The following is an 18,602-nucleotide window of genomic DNA, read 5'->3' as shown; positions in this document are numbered from 1 at the left end:
GACCTTGGGCCTAATGTATTTCACAGGGCTGAAATAGTCACAGCCATGTTCCTATACAACCTAAGAGTATACAGTGTGCAATATACAATAATTACACAATAATCTTATATGTGCTGCAGAAATAGTAACAGGTTTTTGATCCTCCGCAACCCTGGATCACTGCTATATAGGCCTGTACTCACTGAGAGGCGGTGAAAGAAAATTTCATATGCCGCAGAATGCTATATTAATTACTGATTATGTCTCCTGAGTATGGCGTGTGTGTATTGTAGATATTGGAAACTGGTGCTGCACATATTCCTCATTACCTTCCTCACTGAGCTTATAGATGATGGGAAAGAAGAAAAAAACAGCATGACGCTAAAACAAATTTGCAGATGCTGTTTAAGGAAGAGGGACCAATACCAGACATGGAAGAATTAACTCAGGAAATCAAACTATGTGGCATTATTGTGCTGGATAAGAAAGAGGAGGAAGAATGTTAAAAAATGAGACAAAACCCTAAATTTATCTTCAGTGAAGGAAATTAATCTGGTATGTTCTAAAACTCATTTTTAAATGATCTTTTGGATTAAAAAAGAAAAACCTGTTTTGATGGCTGAATTAATACTGAAATTCAATTTTTAAAAAGCATTGTGACAACAAAGAACCTGGGCAACCGACAGATATTCTGCCCTACATGATACGGGTATAACAAGCAATGAACTACTTGTATTTTGTTTCTGTCACAAATGTGTTTTCTTTTCCATTCCGGATAAGAGCATGAAAGATTGGCTTCGCTCGGTGATGAAAACTAAGGTAACTTTAAGTACAACTGCTGCTGACAGCGGGTATCACTGGACATGATGGAACTTATTTTTGATCAAACGTGCATAGGGTTGCATTACATATTTACCCTTAGTACAGTTAAAAGAACCTTGCTTTAAGTTCCTCAACAGAATTTGGAGCAAGTTTGCACTGTAGTCTCCAGTAGCAGTGCTTTTAAAATATAGCTGGAAGCGTTAAATCTTACTAGCTTTGCCTTGATAGGCTTCGTCAGAGGGGAGGAATACATACAGCAGTGGACGTATATCGTTCCGCTTTTTTTTTTTAAAAAAAAAGCCGGAGCAAATAAGTCGTCTGCAAAAATAGACAGGGCTCTTGAGCCTCAACAGCCGTGCAAAAAAGGGAATTTCCGCTTGTCGTGCCCCAATATTAATATCATGCCACCACGCTCTTTTTAAAACCCCAACTCCTTTCCACTCCATCGACAATAGGGGCAGAGGAGGTGCCACAGAGTATGCACGGCGCTTCCTGCAAAGCAGCTGGCCAGGATTGCGCACGCGCAGTGGCGGAAATCCAACACCTCCCGCTTCGCAGAACCCACTGGCCGAAGGGCGGGTGAACAGAAATGCTTTCCAGCCGGGGAGTTGCCTGCGCTGCGTCCTCCAAGGCGCCAGGGCGGCGCGCTCCTCCTTGGCCCACTTCCGGCACAGCTGAGTCCTCGAGGGAAGGTCCTGGGAAGCGGCTTCTGGGGGAGCGTGCTCGGCTGTTTGGCGATGGAGCCGCCGCAGGGACCGGTCCGAGTCTCGGCTGGCTCTTCTCCCGCGCTGGCCGCGGGGCAGCCCAGGGTTTTGAGTAGGCCGGAGCCGCCGGGCTCGGGCTCGGGCTGGGAGCGGGTCCGGGAGCTCTTCCGGCGAGAGTAAGCCCGAGGGTTTTGTTTTGCAAGAATGCGAGGGTGTCCCGGGAAGCGGCAGGCGCCCCCGTCTCCTTGCAGCCAGGCGGGGCGGGCGCGGGGCTGGCAGTGGACGCGAAGGCAGAAGCTCTGCTGCAAGCCCACTCGCGTGCCGAGTTGAGGTGTCTCGAGCCTCCCACGGGCACTTTCAGCCTCTGTTGATAATGGGGCTTCATTTCACGCTGGCGCTGCATGGTGGGGGGTTCGGGATTTCTGAGACGTGAAGGGGGCTTTTTATGTCCTGAAGACTTGAGTTCTCACCGAAGCGTTTTCTCCCGCAGCGAGCTAAATCGGTATCCTGAAGAAACGGTCAATATCATCAAAGCAACGTTTTGCGGGGGCATTGTCGGCATGGTCTATGGCGGGGTACCCGGTTTTATAAACGCCAAGAGACGGTACATTGAGCAGAGCCAAGGAGAGGTTTTCCACAATCGCTTGGATGCTGCGGTAGGGACAGATTCCTGGCATGGTAGAGCACACATCAAATCAGTCTTCTCAATAATGCCCTTACACACATCTCCTTAAGTGAGCACACTAGGAGTGCTATGGACACTTGTCACTTTCACTTCAAAAAGGTGGTTGTAGAGCTTGGGAAGGGCAACCAAAACTATCAAGAAGCTGGGGCAACTCACCTGAGAGAAATGTTATGATATTATGGGCTTTTTAGTTTCGAAAAAGTGCAGGGCATGATAAAGGTGTGTACTTGGTATGGAAAAACTGATTACAGTAGATACAAGTTTTTCCCTTTTCATATAATGCTAGAATCTGTGATCATCTGATGAAGCTGAATGCTGGAATATTTAGGACAAAAGGAAGTGCTCCTTCACACACCACATAGTTAAGGATGGGATTTGCTGCCATAAGATGTAGTAGTAGCTGCCAGGTTATGTGGCTTTACAAGGGGATTATTCATCAATAATAAAGCTGTCGATGGCTACTAGTCATGTTGACTGCATACTGCCTCCAGTCTTGTGAGTTGGTGTACCTGTGAATAGCAGGAACATACTGTGGAACATGTGGGAATGTGCCATTGTGCTTATGTTCTGCCTGCGGGCTTTCCATAAAGATTGGGTTGGCCACTGTGACAACAAGAAACTGGACTTCATGGGGCTAGATTGAGGATCACAGCCAGCATTTCCATATTGCCTGGGTTAGTAGTCTGGATAATATCACTGAAGGCAACTAAAATGTTTAGTTCTGAGATGAGCACTGAAAAATCCAGAAATAAAAAAGCAGGTTATGTGCATGTACAAACGAGCTGAGTGGTCCATAGTTTTGTCAACAGTAAAGCCTGCTGAATTGTTTCTGGTGCAAGGGTCTAGTCCAGAATCCAGACTATAAAGGCGCAGGTGGGGATGTGCATGCAGAAGCAAAATAAATAACTAAATTGTGTGAAATGGGAGATACTGGACTTCTTTGATTCTTTCTGCTTCTAAGCAAATATTTTAGCCCCTATATAAGATACCTTACTAGTAGGCCTCCTTTTCTCATTAACCTCAGGAATGGTACATATAAAATGTCATTTGGGGCGTAATAAAAATTGGTAGTGTGGCCTGACAATGTCTTTAAACTTTTGTAACTTTCTTGATAGCGAACTGCACATCGTGCAGCAACCAGGGGCTTCATCCGTTACGGTTGGCGTTGGGGCTGGAGAGTTGCTGCCTTTGTGGCAATATTCAAGTGAGTATGCTTATTCTTGGTTGGAGGAGGCAGTTAATGTACAATTAACTGTTCTAAAAAGTTACCATTGTCATATCTGTGAGCAGTTAACTTGCAAGATGAGACAGTTTAAATAGAACCTCTCCTTGTGTCCTTTCCTTCTGACCATCATCACCATCAGATGGTGGACTTGCATAAGGCAAACCAACCATTTCTGTTCTATCAAAAAAAGCTATGTTGGCATATTGAGAGCTGTGGTTGCTTCTCCTCAGAAGGTCTATAGTCATTCTGTAACATCATAGCAGACCAGCTAATAAGAACTCTCAGGCGACTGGTGAAAAACTGTCTATTTTTCTATCTGGGGTGGGACCAGGGTCTGACTGCGGTGCTTTGGGCCTACATTCAACCCTTATGACCCTCCTCAGACCATAATCCCTCCCAAGCTTTTTCCTTGGTTGGAATGTATGAATGCTTCCTGGACAGAGGATGGGAGAGGGTATGTAGAGAAAGCTTGCATGTATGGAATGTAGCCTATTAGTGTCCTGTTAGTCATTATATATTTTTAAGCTGTAATGACTGTTTTATATAAGATCCAGGGATAGACTTTATTTTACTTATTTTTTTAGTCTGTCATTTATAATTAAAACTCCAATTATTTAAAACTCTTACCTCAGGTAATTGCAATTGTCCTTGAACTTGAAATGGCATACTGTACTCAGTATCCAAATTACAGCCTGCTTTGTACATTATTTTTTCTCTAGTTTCCATTAGTAGAAAAAAACATGCATGCTATCACTTGTGAAGTATGTGTTTCACGTTTTGCCATAAACATATGGATCGGGAAGTGTATATTTTTTCTGTATGTTGTATGTAAACTTTGTCCTGTGTAGAAAAAGTCACATGTGAAATGATTCTAAATACTCACCGTATCGTCTAAAATGGGAAGAGTTAGCAAAATTTTTAGTCAAGAACTACAGGCCACTGTTTGGACCACCAGAAATAAAAGTCTTTTTCTTTCATTGGGCAGTTTTCCTTATTAATCCTTGTTTTTCTCACAGCACAGTGAGCACTGCTATGTCTGCATACCGTGATAAAAACGCCCTCAGTCACTTTGCCGTTGCAGGAGGTGAGGCGATGATATTTGAATGTTCTGTTTTAAATCAGGCAGAAAAGTTGATTAGAGAAAATTAGTTTCAGAGCTCAAGAGTCCTGCTTCTTGGTCTATTAATCTTCACTTTTTGACCCCGATCAAATTCAAAAATACGTTTTGTTACTTAAAATGATTTTTTTTTAACCAGGCAGATCTTTGGGATTGGCATTTCTGTCCTGCTGATTTCAGGAAAACTCATTTCCAAATGTGTATGCTTATGATGACAGCATTAATATTGTGCAAGCTATAGTGGTTCTTTGGTGAAAGGTTCTTAAAGGATTATAATATTAGAGGATTAGTAAATAATTTAGGATACAGTTCTATTCCGTTACTTGGTAGTAAGTTCCCCTGAACTCAAGGGGACTTACTTCTGAGTAGATATGTAAAGGATTGTGCTGTCAGTCATGTTAAATATGAATGGAGAATTGAGAAGCCAGCAAAGGAGAGGCATCTTCTCAGTTTCTCTTTCATTGTCAGATTTTGCTACTAAATTAATCTTATATTGAGAGAAGCCATTTTTTGCTAGCTCTGAAAAGTACTATAAGTGGATACTAATTTGTATTTTTGTACATGCAGAAATTAAATCTTATAATTAAAAACACTTAAAAGAGAAACTTAATCCCTGCCCTAATTTTTCTGTCAGAGTAAGCTGTCTGCTGTGAAACTGATATAGTCCTCTGACATAAAAATGGCCCTATTGAACCGACACATCCAGATTTTAAAAAATATATAATAACTGAAAAAAATCTAAAGGAACAGTTCACCATATCCTGCTTTGTAATCTCCTTTGGTTTCAGCTGAGTTTGTACTGAGTCCTACATAAACCTCGCTGAAATTATTGGAGGCTGCACCCTTTTAAAGGTACATTGTCAACCTCTTGCAGATTCCACTTGGCATCTTGTCCGTCTGTTTTTTTGCAGACCCATTTTTGTAAAGCTATCATGACAACATGAAAGGACAATCTAATTCTCTTCCTAGATATCTTTGGTCAGTATGTAAGAAAATAATTATGTGGGAGAGGTCTTTGTTTTATTAACATCTTTTCTCTTTTGTAAAAGCCCCAGAGCTGACCCGTTTTAATGCATTTCTGCATATTATTGAAACTAGTAGTTTATGACTTGTCAGCATTCCCAGCTTCTGGCTCCACAAATGGAATTAGGAATTCTTCTAATTCATAAGGGAGCATCACATTACCCAAACACTGCATGGATGAAGGCAGCAGCTCCTGCTGGTTGCATATACCTAGAAAGAAGCACCAACTTTCCTTTCACAAATGGGAGCCATAACAGTTCTAACTTGAATGTGCTGTTGGCCACAGCTGCTTATGCCTGACAAATGACTGGTAGATTATTTCCCTCATAGATGGTAATTGTTATGATTCCTTACAGCACTCAGCTATTGTAATTTGGTACCTCTTTACGCTGGTCCTTGCCACTTGAGATGTACATTTTTAGGGTCCTTTATTGTAACTTGTTTTAATTGGGTTTTCATGTTGCATTTAAAATTGTTGTGAGCTATCCTGGGACGTTAGAATGAAGTGTGGGTAATAAATCAATGAATAATGATAATAAGCATAAGCAAAAACCTATAAAATCAGTTGAAACTTTGAAGACAAACTGGTTTCTAAGTTGTACTGACAACATAGACTTCTCATATTGTGTTCTAAAATGAAATAGACATTACAGTTGCTGCAGCATACACTTTTAAGTGCGGACGTAACAAATACGGGCACAAGTTTTTAAAGATATGCGTATGGTGCCTGTACATATTTGCTGTAGGAAATACTGATGGTCCCCCCCCCAAAAAAAAATTATAATATTTGGAGCTGCCCGTAGCTGAATCTTTAGTGTGTAGTCCTGGAGCAGAGTCCAGTTTTACAGGACAGGACAGGAAAAGGGGAGGCAGAAGGAATGACAAAAAGGCTTTTTCATTGTAGCTGAGACTTCTTGCAAATCTCTTGTGTGTGGTCTGATTCTATTGTTTTTCTTATTTCTAGGTTGTACAGGAGCCTTGTTCAGAATGCACTTGGGCTTGAGAGGTTTGGTTGGCGGGAGCCTTTTTGGGACGTTGTTGGGGTAGGTTGCTCATAGATGTACAGTACATGTACACACAGATGCACTAGGAACCAGAAGTGCTTCCTTTTGTTGGGTGTGATAGTCTGCAGGTGTCATTACAAGGCAGTTTTTGAATCTTGACAGGATTTCCTGCAAACTTCCTTCTAGCCTTAGGCCTCGTCTGTTTTCTCTCTTACTGCAGAAGGTGGCTATTTTTCTTCCAATTTCCCACTTAGTTTTTCTGCATTCTTCTTAAACAGAAATTGATTTTTATTTGCCTGTCTACTAATGTTTAAATGGGTAGAGGTGCTGATTTTTTAAAAACACACACACAAATATATTGATTGCTGTGGTGGGTCAATTGTTAATTTGGAGGATCCATTGTCCTTTTGTTCTCAGTCAGCTTTTTCAGCCCATCATTTCTTTTCTTCTTGGAGGTGGGTGGGAGTAAATGTTTAGTAGACATAGGGTCAACATTTAGGGAATCAGTTTAATGGAGAAGACCCACACCGAATTATGTTTTCTAATTATAAGAACAACACAATAACAGTTAAAAATGATGGATTCCCTTTCCAGATTTGGGACACTTTTCTTCACCTCTACTACATCAATAGTTTTGATGTGTGTTGCATGCTGGGTATGGGCAGTAATGTTTAATTTAAAAAAGACTAAAGGAAGATGGAATGTTCTCTATTTGTGTTTGACAGTAGAATTGAGCTCCTATTTTGCTACTGCTTTTAAAAAAGCCTTCAACCAATCTTTATTGTGGTCAAAGACCAGACAGCAGAATTAACAACAGCCACATATACTATAGCTTTAAAAAAGAAAATGGATGAATAGGAGAAGGCACAGATGCAACTACTGGCAGAGTGACTGGTCCCCCGTTGTTTATAAGTAAGAAAGTGCTCCATATGGCAAAATGTACTTCCTGTGTCATCATCTTGCAGTGTACCTGCTGGAGCATTACTGATGTCAATGCAAAAATTTGCTGGTGAAACCTTGATCGAGAGAAGAAAACGAGAGCAATGGGAGCTGTATGAACAGAAGCTGGCAGAATGGTAAGGAACCAGTGCTGTTAGGTTTTAATTATTAACTCTGCTACTGAGCCAGGGTGGATCTGCTCTTCCTCTAGGAGTGCTACACAATGATTTTAGCCATCTTCCACTAGTGATGTGATATGATGTTCTTGACACTGACCATCAGTCATCTTTCGCTCGTTTTGAATTTTCAACTTTTGCATTTTCTGGAGCTTTTGCTGATATGGAATTGGTAGTTCCATAAAAATCCATATACTGTTGGTGTAATGGGCCCGTGGCTTAATTTTAGCATTATTTGTAGAATCCTCTCAAAATCTATGGCAATTGACAAATGGCACACTAGCAACAATGGCATTTTCTGGGTATCTTGTGATCTCAAGGGTGGGCTATAGCCATTTTTCTAGCCACCCAGTCCTATTTCCTAAAGTGGCTAACAGTATAGGTAATTTTAAACAATGAAGAAGCATAGGAGAACTCTATTTCTTCCAGATGTTTTGGACTATAGCACCCATCAGCCTGAGGTAGCATTGCCTACTGGTCAGGGATGATGGGAGCAATAATCCAGCAACATCTGGAGTGCCCTAGATTGGAGAAGATTGTTCTAGCACCAAGTTAATAATGCTTTATTAAAAAGCATTATTGACTCCCACTTTGTTGTATCTCATGTAGTATTTCCCAGCCTCTTCCCTATATAGTTTCTGTATTAGTTTTCTCCCCTTGTACACTGGTTTTAAAGTTATAACCTCCTGAATAAAAATACAAGAGGGGAAGAACATTTTACAATTACGAACAGCCTTCTAGAGCTGTTTCCAGATGAAAATTTTATCCTATAGTTTTAATATATTTCTCATATATTCAGTGTCCAGTTTGTTCATTCACTTTTCTTTGTGAACTGATCAGTTTGTCCTATGCAGGCATGTGGGCGATGGCAGATACAATGTAGGTGAAAAAGCCCTTTATAGCATTTCATTGAGCCCTATTGAAAGTGTTTCCAGGATGTATGAAGGGAAGAAAGGGTTGTCTTTAAGAAAAGAATAGTTGTCATGTGGAGGATTGTGTGAAGGAATAGTCTCTGTTTGAAACAATTCGTTATAGACCGTTAATGATTTGTCAGTGGTAAATGGATTGGCTTCAGCCTACAATGTTTGTTTGTTTTTTTAAATGTATTTTTATTAAAGATTTCTTAGTGTACAAAAACACGTGTGTTATCTCTTTTTTTAAGTTGTGTTTTCTACAGTTTGGTTTCATTGGTTGTGAGACATTAGTGTTACATACAATGTTAGGTTAGGAAGAAAAGAGGGGGCGAGAGGGGAAAGGGTGGGTGGGGTAGGGTGGAGTGGTTATGTTTCTATTCTTCTACTTAGTGTATGTGTGGGGTTTTGTGTCAGTGTCACTTGTCTGGGTTCCCTTACTATTCGCTCGTTGTGTTTCCTTGGTGGGGAGAGAGGTTGGGGTTGGCCTAGGGTGTGGTTGGTTGCCTTTGGGTGGCTGTAGTGAGATTTGTTTTTGTGAGTGAGCGGTGTGTGTGTGTGTGTGTATTTTTGAATCAGGTTAGCCAGATTGATTCGTATGCTGTTGGTGGATTCTTGTCATTGTCTTGTTAGGCTGTGTATGTGATAAAGGGGAGCCATACTGGGGTGAAGGCATCTTCTTCTATTTGTCCCTGTGTCAGTTTCAGTTTATTAGTTAGTTTTTCTAATAAGTTTCAGCCACCAATGTTAATGGTGATATAAGCATCTGAGGTGCAGTTTTGTTTTCCTCTCAGAAGTACAACCATGTTCTTTTTTCTTTTTCTTTTTAGGAGGACCAGGCTCAGCATCACTGAAAACATCTCAAAGGAAATGGATGATGTACTTCAGGAAGGAGCTTCTCCCAGATCATGAGTGAAAACAAGTGTTTTTAGTATTGCACACTGGAACTCTTAACAAGTGGTGTTAAAAGTTTTCCTTGTGGCCTGTTGCTCAGTACACAGTGGACTCTCTTGAAGAGCTCCTAGGTTTTGTCAGATAAACCAGGAACATGGAAAGTTCAGCTTCAGGTGATGACTAGCTCCTTCTTTAGTTGGGAGAGGAATAAGCTTGAATTACTTCTCTGGATAGAGAAAGTACAAAATTCACTTTTTGGGGACATGCTCTAAGGCAGTGTTTCCCAACCTTGTGCCTCCAGCTGTTTTTGAACTACAACTCCCATAATCCCTGACTAGCAAGACCAGTGGCAAGGGATGATGGGAATTGTAGTCCAAAAACAGCTGGAGGCACAAGGTTGGGAAACACTGCTCTAAGGGATAACATGGGTGTATTCCGAAGGTCTCCAGGGTAAGTTGATGGGTTGAACGGTGGAGTAAATCTAAAACAATGAAGAAAAATAATAATTATTTTGAATGTTCATGTTCATTGCTATATGAATTTTTGGGTTTGGTGCCATTCCTCTTTTGAATGCAGTACTATAAATCTTAACTTACCTTTGACCTTACTACATACCAGGAGACATAGGTGCTGGGGGGGAGTGAGGGCTCCCCCAATATTTCTGAATAAAGCGCTGCCCCCTAAGGTCTGCGGCAGCCATGTGTGCATGTTCATGTCACGTGTGCAAGCTGTGGGGCTTCCACACAACACGTCAGCAAAAATGTTCTGTCATTACAATATAAAACAGCATTGACTAGCTTTGGTATGTTTCACTTGGAAGGAGTTCCCTTGGAATAAAAGAGAAAATAAGGGTGATATTGCAGTGTCCTGCCTCCCTGCCCCTGATGTTCCATGTCCCCAACAGCCATTACTGGGCTGCTCTTTATTAATATACAGTAACCATAAAACAGAGACAAAATTAATTAGTAAATTCAACAATAAAATCTACAACCTCCCTACAACTGCAGCAAGTTAAGTTTCCTGTGGGCTTTAACAGGATGCTGCCAGTATATTTTTTTTATTGGGTTGTCAAAAAGTTCTGTGCCTATGTGTTTTGTTGAGAATTGTGAAGCTGCACATGCTTTGACTATTTGTTGCTGGTGGTTGTAGTATTTGTATACTGATCCCCCCCCCCACGAGCTCAAGGCTGTGTGCATTGTCTTCCACTTCCCCATTTTTATTTTCACAACTGCCCTGTGAAGTAAGATATGCTGAGAGCTGGTAGTTTAGACACCGAAGTTGTGAAACTACACATACTTAAGAACATTTTCTGCTTTTTATTTATTGGGGTTGACAAACATTTTTTGTTTTGCCATTTTGCTGTAAGTATGAAGACTATGAAATGTAGTAGTTAAAGCATTGTATTACATGATCTGTGATACAAATATGTATCTTGCTTTTCTGCTCAGGAGCCCAAGGTTGTATACATTATCCTCTCCTTCCCTCTTTTATCTTGGCCTATCCTACCTCGCAGGGCTGGTGCAGAGTTAATAAGCAGCAGGTCTCTCCAATAGATGTTGGGAGGTGTGCAGGGGCCTCACATCACATGCAGTGTACCAGGCCCTGGAAAAACCCTGTTGGCATCCTCGCGTACAATCCCAACTCAGCTGGCTACAGATTTTCAGGATTTTTTAAAAGCGCATTCATGCCCAATATACCAAAGTTTGTCCTAAAATAGTGGCATTTCCTGCAGTATGTGTTACTGAAAAATCTAGGTGCGAGGCTGCTCAGTCACCCAGCTCGTCGGGCAGAGCCTGTTGTCCCTGCGGAATAAAGGAAGGAGTCCAGCCACCAAATAGCTGTAGACCAAAGTTTATTGTGCAGCAGGTTCAAAGCGTAATGGGGTGACAATGACTTTTAAAACTTTCCCACCATATCCAGAATACAGTTCGTACAGCATCATTGCTACATCGACATGTTACAAAAGGGGAGGGGTAGACAGGGGTTACACTAGTTTAACCTTGGCAAACATGTCCAGACAAGTCCTTGGTACAAGATTAGCATAAGCAGACGTGTCAGGGCAAGACCCAGGTATAAGATTAGCTGAGTCCTACCGCCCAAAGTACAATAGAACTTCCTTTGCATGTCTGGACCCCTTGGCAAGTCTGGTGATGGGATTAGGCTTTCCTTGGCCAACAATCAGCTCAGCAGTTGTCACCTCTGGTCACTTCCTGGGGTAGGAGGTGTGCATACATGTCCTCATGCTTGGGGAAGTGGCAGGGAAAAGAGTCGTTTTTCCAAGGGCAAAATAGTGTTGAAATGGAGGAAACTGTCAAAGGAGTTGATTTTATATGATTGTTAAAGCTAGGTAAGTTCCCTGAGCTGTCAAGTTGAAAGTATACATTTATGCATTATATTTGTAACATTTAACAACTTTAAAGATGTGCCCCCCCCTAATTTTTGTAACAATAACAATAAGCATACTTGAATTCACAAGCTGCCTTCTGCCCTAAGGGTGGAATGTCTTTGAAAATATGGTTTTGATGTAGTGAAAACGCTTGGCAATTGTTCTGAAAAGGGGTTTTTGGCCCCACCTATTTGGGTACAGTGGTACCTCTGGTTACAAACTTAATCCATTCCGGAGGCCCATTTGTAACCAGAAACCGCTCATAACATGAAGTGAGCTTTCACTAACGGCGCCTCTTGCTGCTGCTACACCACCGGAGCGCAATTTCCGCTTGCATCCCAGGGCAAAGGTCACAACAAGGTACATCTACTTCCGGGTCAGCAGAGCGCGTAACCCGAAGGATTCGTAAGGAGGACGGTACGTAACATGAGGCACCACTGTGCATGGTAGCTAGAATATATCACTGTAACCGTTGTATCCTGGCTTTCTTTAGTGCTGGAATTCAACTGTGTACAGAGGTTCTCTGGAAGTCTCCTGTCCAGGCTCTGATGAGACCATGACCTGCTCAGTTTCTGTAGGGATTACTAGAAATAACCACAAAATATTTGGGCTTTCTTTTCCTTCCACTATTGCGATAAAACAATTACCTAGTAGAATACACAGATTTAATGAGACAAGTGATCCATTTGCCACAAACAAGAAAGAAAAGAGGAAAGAAATAGGATGAAAGCCACAAACCATAATTGGTTTGTGTAAATTGTGCTTGAGTTTTTATGACTTACTGTTCATGTCTTCGCTCTCTTCAGGCACTCTCTTTTTTGCCCATAAGAAAATGAGAATAAAAGGCCTGTTAAATGCAATGAAAGAAAAAAAAATCCAAAATCCAGTTCACTTACTGCACTGGCTCATTTATTAAAAGCCTGAGTCTATATAAGCATACATTTCATTAAATGGAATAACCAGGCACAAGTGTGTTTTATATTTGAAGTGCAAAAAAGACAAAAGTTTAACTTTGTTTTATTGGTATAATTGTATAAAAATAGTTTAAAAACAACAGCCACCATCTGAGGCTGAGGGGACACACACACACACACACACATGTATATACAGTATATAATGATGATTTGCTGAAAAGCTAATGCTAAAATATAACTTGGCATAATTACATATTTAACCTAGTTTACAGTCAAGAATAAAGTGAAAATAGGAGACAGCAATGCTTGGATACATTTTGCACAGCTGAGAAATACATTGTTTGGGAAGCCTGCAGAAAAGCTGGGCTGCTTTAAACAGACAGGACTGATAACATGTTACAGTTCCTATTGTGATATGAGAGGTTTACAAATAAGCAGACAACCTAAAAACCTGTCCACGTCCTTTGTTAATCACGTTAGAGACAAACTTTAATGTGGCAGGGAGAGTTTCTGCTAAAGTGTTAGTGAAACTTGGGTCTGCTTTCTTCAATGGGTTAACTTTCGGTTTAAACCAAATAATGGTGATTTAGAGCCTGTTTACATGACAAACTGAGTGAGTTAGAAGATAAACTGAATTAACCCCTGGCTCTTGGGCATTTTCTTCCTCCATTGAATGCCATGGAAGAATCCTGCTTAAGAGTTAAGTGTGCTTATAGTATTGAAATCCTGATGCTCAGATAGGCATATATCCCATTAAAGCTTATACATACCGCTAAATCTTATTACAGCAGTAGCAAATGAATATTTAAAAATACTCATATGGGCAATAAATAGTTCTTGGTACCCCTACATTTACATAGAGGGTCCATAGCAACAAGTATAATAAAGCTATAAGCATGCCAGACTTATTTTCTGGTAAATAAAATTAAGGAGGAGAGGTGATAAATTATGTGCAAGCCACAATTTAAGTTGAAGGAGAGTTTCCAAAATGAGAAAACACTCTTTACCCTACATAGCAGGCAATAATACTGTTCCTGGGTATGGCTTCTGCAGCTGCAGAACCATACTAGTACCTTCCATTCTGTTGCAAACTGCATGTGCGTGGATGGCAAATAATGGCGAGAACATCTCACCCTTACACTAAATACACCCCTAACTGAGGATTTTATTACAACGCAAGTGAGAGCTAGTTTAGCAAAGATCAATGGGCTCTGCAGCTGGGGACAAGTGGTCCAGTCTACCACCCATCCCATGTGGTGCCCCCAATTAGTTTTGGGTGCTGGGACGCCGATACCTCATAAAAGGAGCGTTTGCTTTCCTTGGTGTTGTTTTGTAGACAGAGCATTGCCAAAGCATTGCTCCCTTTTTCACTTGAAACGGGTGCTGCTTTGCTGGTGGAGTTGCTCACAAGTCACAAGGAAGAGGTGGTTTCACGCAGTAAGATGGCTGGAGATGTCCAAGCCAGTGGATCTGTCCCAGCGAGAGTGTGAGAAGCACTCTTTGGTTTGAAATGAACTTCACTGTAAAATTTCTGCTTATGAAGAATGACGGTTCATTTCCCCTTCCAAATCAGGCAGTTGTCTAGAAGATGGTACTACGCATTGTATCGTTTGGTGGGGGGGGGGGGTACTTGTAAAAATTGCTGTTGAGGTGGAACAGTCAGTATGGTGGGTAGTGCTTTTAACCCTTACCCCTCCCGCCGTTTTTCTGAGCAATGCTTCTATCACACCTGGAAAGAGAGAGGTATGCCCTGTGTCGCTGTGAAGAGCGATGCACTCCAGGTTCTGGGATCCAGGGTGATTATGTGCATTTCACCAGAGCAGAATGTTGAAAATCAAACGCCACTGCCCAGGTTTCTCTATGGTCAGATGCATGCTGCTTCCAATGTCCCGTTGGAAAGCTGCTGCGAAGTCATTTCACTTGTTGCCACTGGCTGGTGAGATGTCACAGGCTCTGAAATGTCAATTGGTTCAGCAACATTGAACAGAAAATCTTTACCAATGTGTCTAAGAATTTAAAAAATATGTCAAAGAGTGGGGTTGGGGAGAATTCCCATTAGTCATGAGGGTGGAGTATGGGTCAAAAAGTCAATAAAGAAGAACAAAACATAGGCTAAGAGGCTATGATCAGTCAAGGTCACCCAGTGAGCTTCATAGCTGAGTGGGGATTTGAACTCTAGTCTCCCATGTCTTAATCCAGGGGTGGGGTACTTTTGGCCTTGCAGATGTCACTAAACTACAAATCCCACCATCCCAGGCCATTGGCCATGCTTGCTGGGGCTGAGGAGAGTTGTAGTTCAGCAACATCTGCAGAGGCAAAGGTTCCCCACCCCTATCCTAATCCAACACGCTAACCCATGGGTTGGCAAACTAAGGCCCAGGGGCCGGATGTGGCCCAATTGCCTTCTGGATCCAGCCCACAGATGGTCCAGGAATCGCCGCGTGGATCAGCGTGGGATCGTTCGGGCTGCGCCATTTCCCCCCCTCTCCCTCACACACACTGCGGCGGTGCCTTCTCCCTCCCTCCTCCTGGCTTCTCCCTGCCCTGCCTAGAGGAGGAAGGGGGCTGGGCTTAGTTGAGCCACGGTTGGTCAAGCGCCATTTTAAGCATCCCCTCTCTGGAGCCAGCCCTTTCATGTCACTCATTGTCCCTCTGCTGCCGCCACCAGCCCCTGCCGCTCTCAAGGCACAGGTAAGCAGCCACTGGGGCTCGTCCGGTGTTGTGGAGATGGGAGGGGAGAGTTGGAGGGGGATTTTTTTCTCCAAAATATAGTCTGGCCCCCCACAAGGTCTGATGGACAGTGGACCAGCCCTCTGCAGAAAAAGTTTGCTGACCACTGCTCTAACTACTATACCACTCAGAACTAGCACTCTGAATTGTTATCAGAAGTTAGAAAAAAGTGCAGACGAGCAAACACGGCCTATCAACAGACAGAGTAGCAGAGTTCAGTAATGGCCAAAGCTTTGGAAGTCTGGGACTTATTCCACTTTGCAACTAATTTTATGACTGCAAAGGAGTCTAAATACAAAGTAGTTTCTGAGTTTGTATTTAGATTGTAAGTCTGCAGTCACATATGTTACGTTCCACAGGCCAAACTATTTGACACAGCATCTCTTTTAAATAAAATAAATAAAATTAATTTTAAACTTCATCTCTATTATCCTGCAGTATGTGTTGCTTTCCATAATACTATTGCAGTGGTTCCCACTAGTGCATCACATCCATGTATGTTCTGAAGAATTCATTTACAGTATAGTTGAAGAATACATTTAACCAATCCCTGATTTTTTTCAAGTAAAACTGATGCAAATTGAAATGTTTCATGGTTATTTGGTTCTGGGGTGGTAGTTGAAAATACCACTTTGTGTATATCACTAGCTCCATTAGCCTAACATTATGAAAACTGGAACTGCCTTCTTGCCTGCATACATTAGAAGAACCAGCTACTAGAATTGCCCTTTCATTCACCGAAAGGGGAACCTGAAGACAACAAATGTAACTTGCAGCCAGAGGCATTTTTAACAGGCAGTTGCCCTGAAGAACAAACTCACTGACCCCCCAACTCCCCTCTTTCAAAGGTCAGGTTTAATTTTCAAGATTGCGTGCTAGGGGTGTGGGGAAATTCTTTTACATATTTATTTACATTGTGGAATATAAGCTAGGGAAGTTGGAGCGTTCTTAAGAAGCAGAGGGCATAATGTTTTCAGAGTGTGGCTTCATTCCCTTTTACGAAGCTGCAGCGCTGTTATTTTTTGCTGAGCTGAAACATTCCTGGTTTGGGAGGGGTTGTGTGTTGTTGTTTTTTAAAGTATGATTTTAGCTTGTTGCTTTTAGTCCTGTAAACCTCTTACTATATTTTTTATGAATTCGTGGGCAGCACGCCAGGGAAAGGGCCCATTGCACTAGTGTGGGACTAGAAATATTGTTAAATAAATCGGATTGCATCCAATGCTGGCCTTACTCAAAGTAGACCCACTGAAATTAATGAACATGATGAACTTGGGCTCATTAATTTCAGTGGGCCTAGTCTGTACTGAGCTTAGCTGGATACAACCCATAAAAAGCAAACATTCATTTCCTAACATGGCTACAGTTTAAGTTGAGCATGTAATGAGCCCAAGGATCTGCTTGCAATTTTTGGTCACAGCCCTGGAACATGTAAACTATGAACAATGGTTTGTTTCCAGTGGTAACCTAAGGGTTTATTAAAAGATACCTATTGCATTTATATGCTGCCTTTCTTCTTGGTGGTGTGCATGGTTCTTCTACCCCTAATATTCTGGTAACAAGGCTGTGAGATAGGCTAGGCTAAGAGACAACTGATTAGCTTGACGGCTAAGTGCAGATTTTAACCTGGGTCTCTGAATTCCTAGCAGGGCTCTCAACCACACCACAATTTCCTACACTGGTTGGTCACAAAGGCATCGGAACTTACTGTGGCGGCGGCATCGGAGGAATGTTGGCACTATCACGAGAGCAAGGACGAGGATAACAATGGAAGCCGTTATAAAACCATGCGGAGGAGGCGGTGAAGATGGATTGGGGCACTTCCCTATTGCTGAAACGAGAGAACTGAAGATAAATCTGAGACTGCACTGAAGAGCCCAAGGGGCACATGAGAAGCAATACTTTGGGGCACTGAGTGTCACTGATCTGAGTGGAGCACTACAACATTAAGTTAATTTTCCTTTCTCCTGTTTAAACTTGAAACCCGCCTACATACAGAAATCATGGCCATTGCTCAATGTCTTACATTTCCCTCCATCTACTTGATAATATTGATGGGATAAACAAATGGATACCACATTCCAAGCTGAGGAACAGGAATATTTGCTGCCTGTGCGTGCACACACACAAAAGCACACACACAGGAATATATAAATAGTCCAAGACAGTGACTCGGTTTTGCATTTCTCACTGGTTCAGCTAAATAGTTACAATGCTATCTATATTTTTTGCTAGTGTTTCTGGTACTGTTCAAGATGGAATCCATGAAAAAGCAGAAATGTCCCATCAGCTGACCAAATATTTTCAGCTGTGATGCTAAACTTCTACAGGAAGTAATAATAATAATAATTTAAAAAGTTTGGAAAGATACAGTGTCTTCCTAACAACACACAACTATTTTATATCCAGAGATAAAGACTCGCCAAATTAATGGTTCCGTCCTCTCCCCCATGCTTTTTAATATCTATATGAAGCCGCTGGGAGAGATCATCAGGGGGTTTGGACTGGGTGTCCATCAATATGCAGATGATACCCAGCTCTACCTCTCTTTCAAATCAGAACCAGTGAAGGCGGTGAAGGTCCTGTGTGAGTGCCTGGAGGCGGTTGGAGGATGGATGGCGGCTAATGGATTGAGGTTGAATCCTGACAAGACAGAAGTACTGTTTTTGGGGGACAGGGGGCGGGCTGGTGTGGAGGACTCCCTGGTCCTGAATGGGGTAACTGTGCCCCTGAAGGACCAGGTGCGCAGCCTGGGAGTCATTTTGGACTCACAGCTGTCCATGGAGGCGCAGGTCAATTCTGTATCCAGGGCAGCTGTCTACCAACTCCACCTGGTACGCAGGCTGAGACCCTACCTGCCCGCGGACTGTCTCGCCAGAGTGGTGCATGCTCTGGTTATCTCCCGCTTGGACTACTGCAATGCGCTCTACGTGGGGCTACCTTTGAAGGTGACTCGGAAACTACAACTAATCCAGAATGCGGCAGCTAGACTGGTGACTGGGGGCAGCCGCCGAGACCACATAACACCGGTCTTGAAAGACCTACATTGGCTCCCAGTACGTTTCCGAGCACAATTCAAAGTGCTGGTGTTGACCT

At 42.3% G+C, this 18,602-nt stretch overlaps 2 protein-coding genes across 3 annotated transcripts in view; one reads left to right on the top strand and one right to left on the bottom strand.

Moving 5' to 3' along the window:
- The first annotated feature begins 1,484 nt into the window (after window positions 1-1,484).
- Window positions 1,485-9,545, top strand: TIMMDC1 (translocase of inner mitochondrial membrane domain containing 1). Its single transcript, XM_081858552.1, has 7 exons — window positions 1,485-1,681; window positions 1,996-2,161; window positions 3,306-3,394; window positions 4,432-4,499; window positions 6,520-6,598; window positions 7,525-7,635; window positions 9,416-9,545. Exons 1-7 carry the CDS (start codon window positions 1,539-1,541, stop codon window positions 9,495-9,497), a joined length of 738 nt encoding a protein of 245 aa, XP_081714678.1. The 5' UTR covers window positions 1,485-1,538; the 3' UTR covers window positions 9,498-9,545.
- Window positions 9,546-12,866: 3,321 nt separating this feature from the next.
- CD80 (CD80 molecule) overlaps window positions 12,867-18,602 on the bottom strand; it is a 56,249-nt gene continuing 50,513 nt past the window's right edge. For both annotated transcript variants that reach the window (XM_081858548.1, XM_081858549.1), the window contains exons 7-8: window positions 17,215-17,337; window positions 12,867-14,732 (exon numbers count right to left, since the gene is read on the bottom strand). In XM_081858548.1, coding sequence (XP_081714674.1) covers window positions 14,644-14,732; window positions 17,215-17,337 — 212 coding nt within the window. In that variant the 3' untranslated portion in view covers window positions 12,867-14,643. The remainder of the gene's footprint in view (window positions 14,733-17,214; window positions 17,338-18,602) is intronic.

Source organism: Podarcis erhardii, assembly GCF_964252035.2.
Source record: "Podarcis erhardii genome assembly, chromosome: 4".
Lineage (NCBI taxonomy): Eukaryota > Metazoa > Chordata > Lepidosauria > Squamata > Lacertidae > Podarcis > Podarcis erhardii.
Note: the sequence above shows the minus strand (reverse complement) of the source record. Positions and strands in the feature narration are given on the sequence as shown.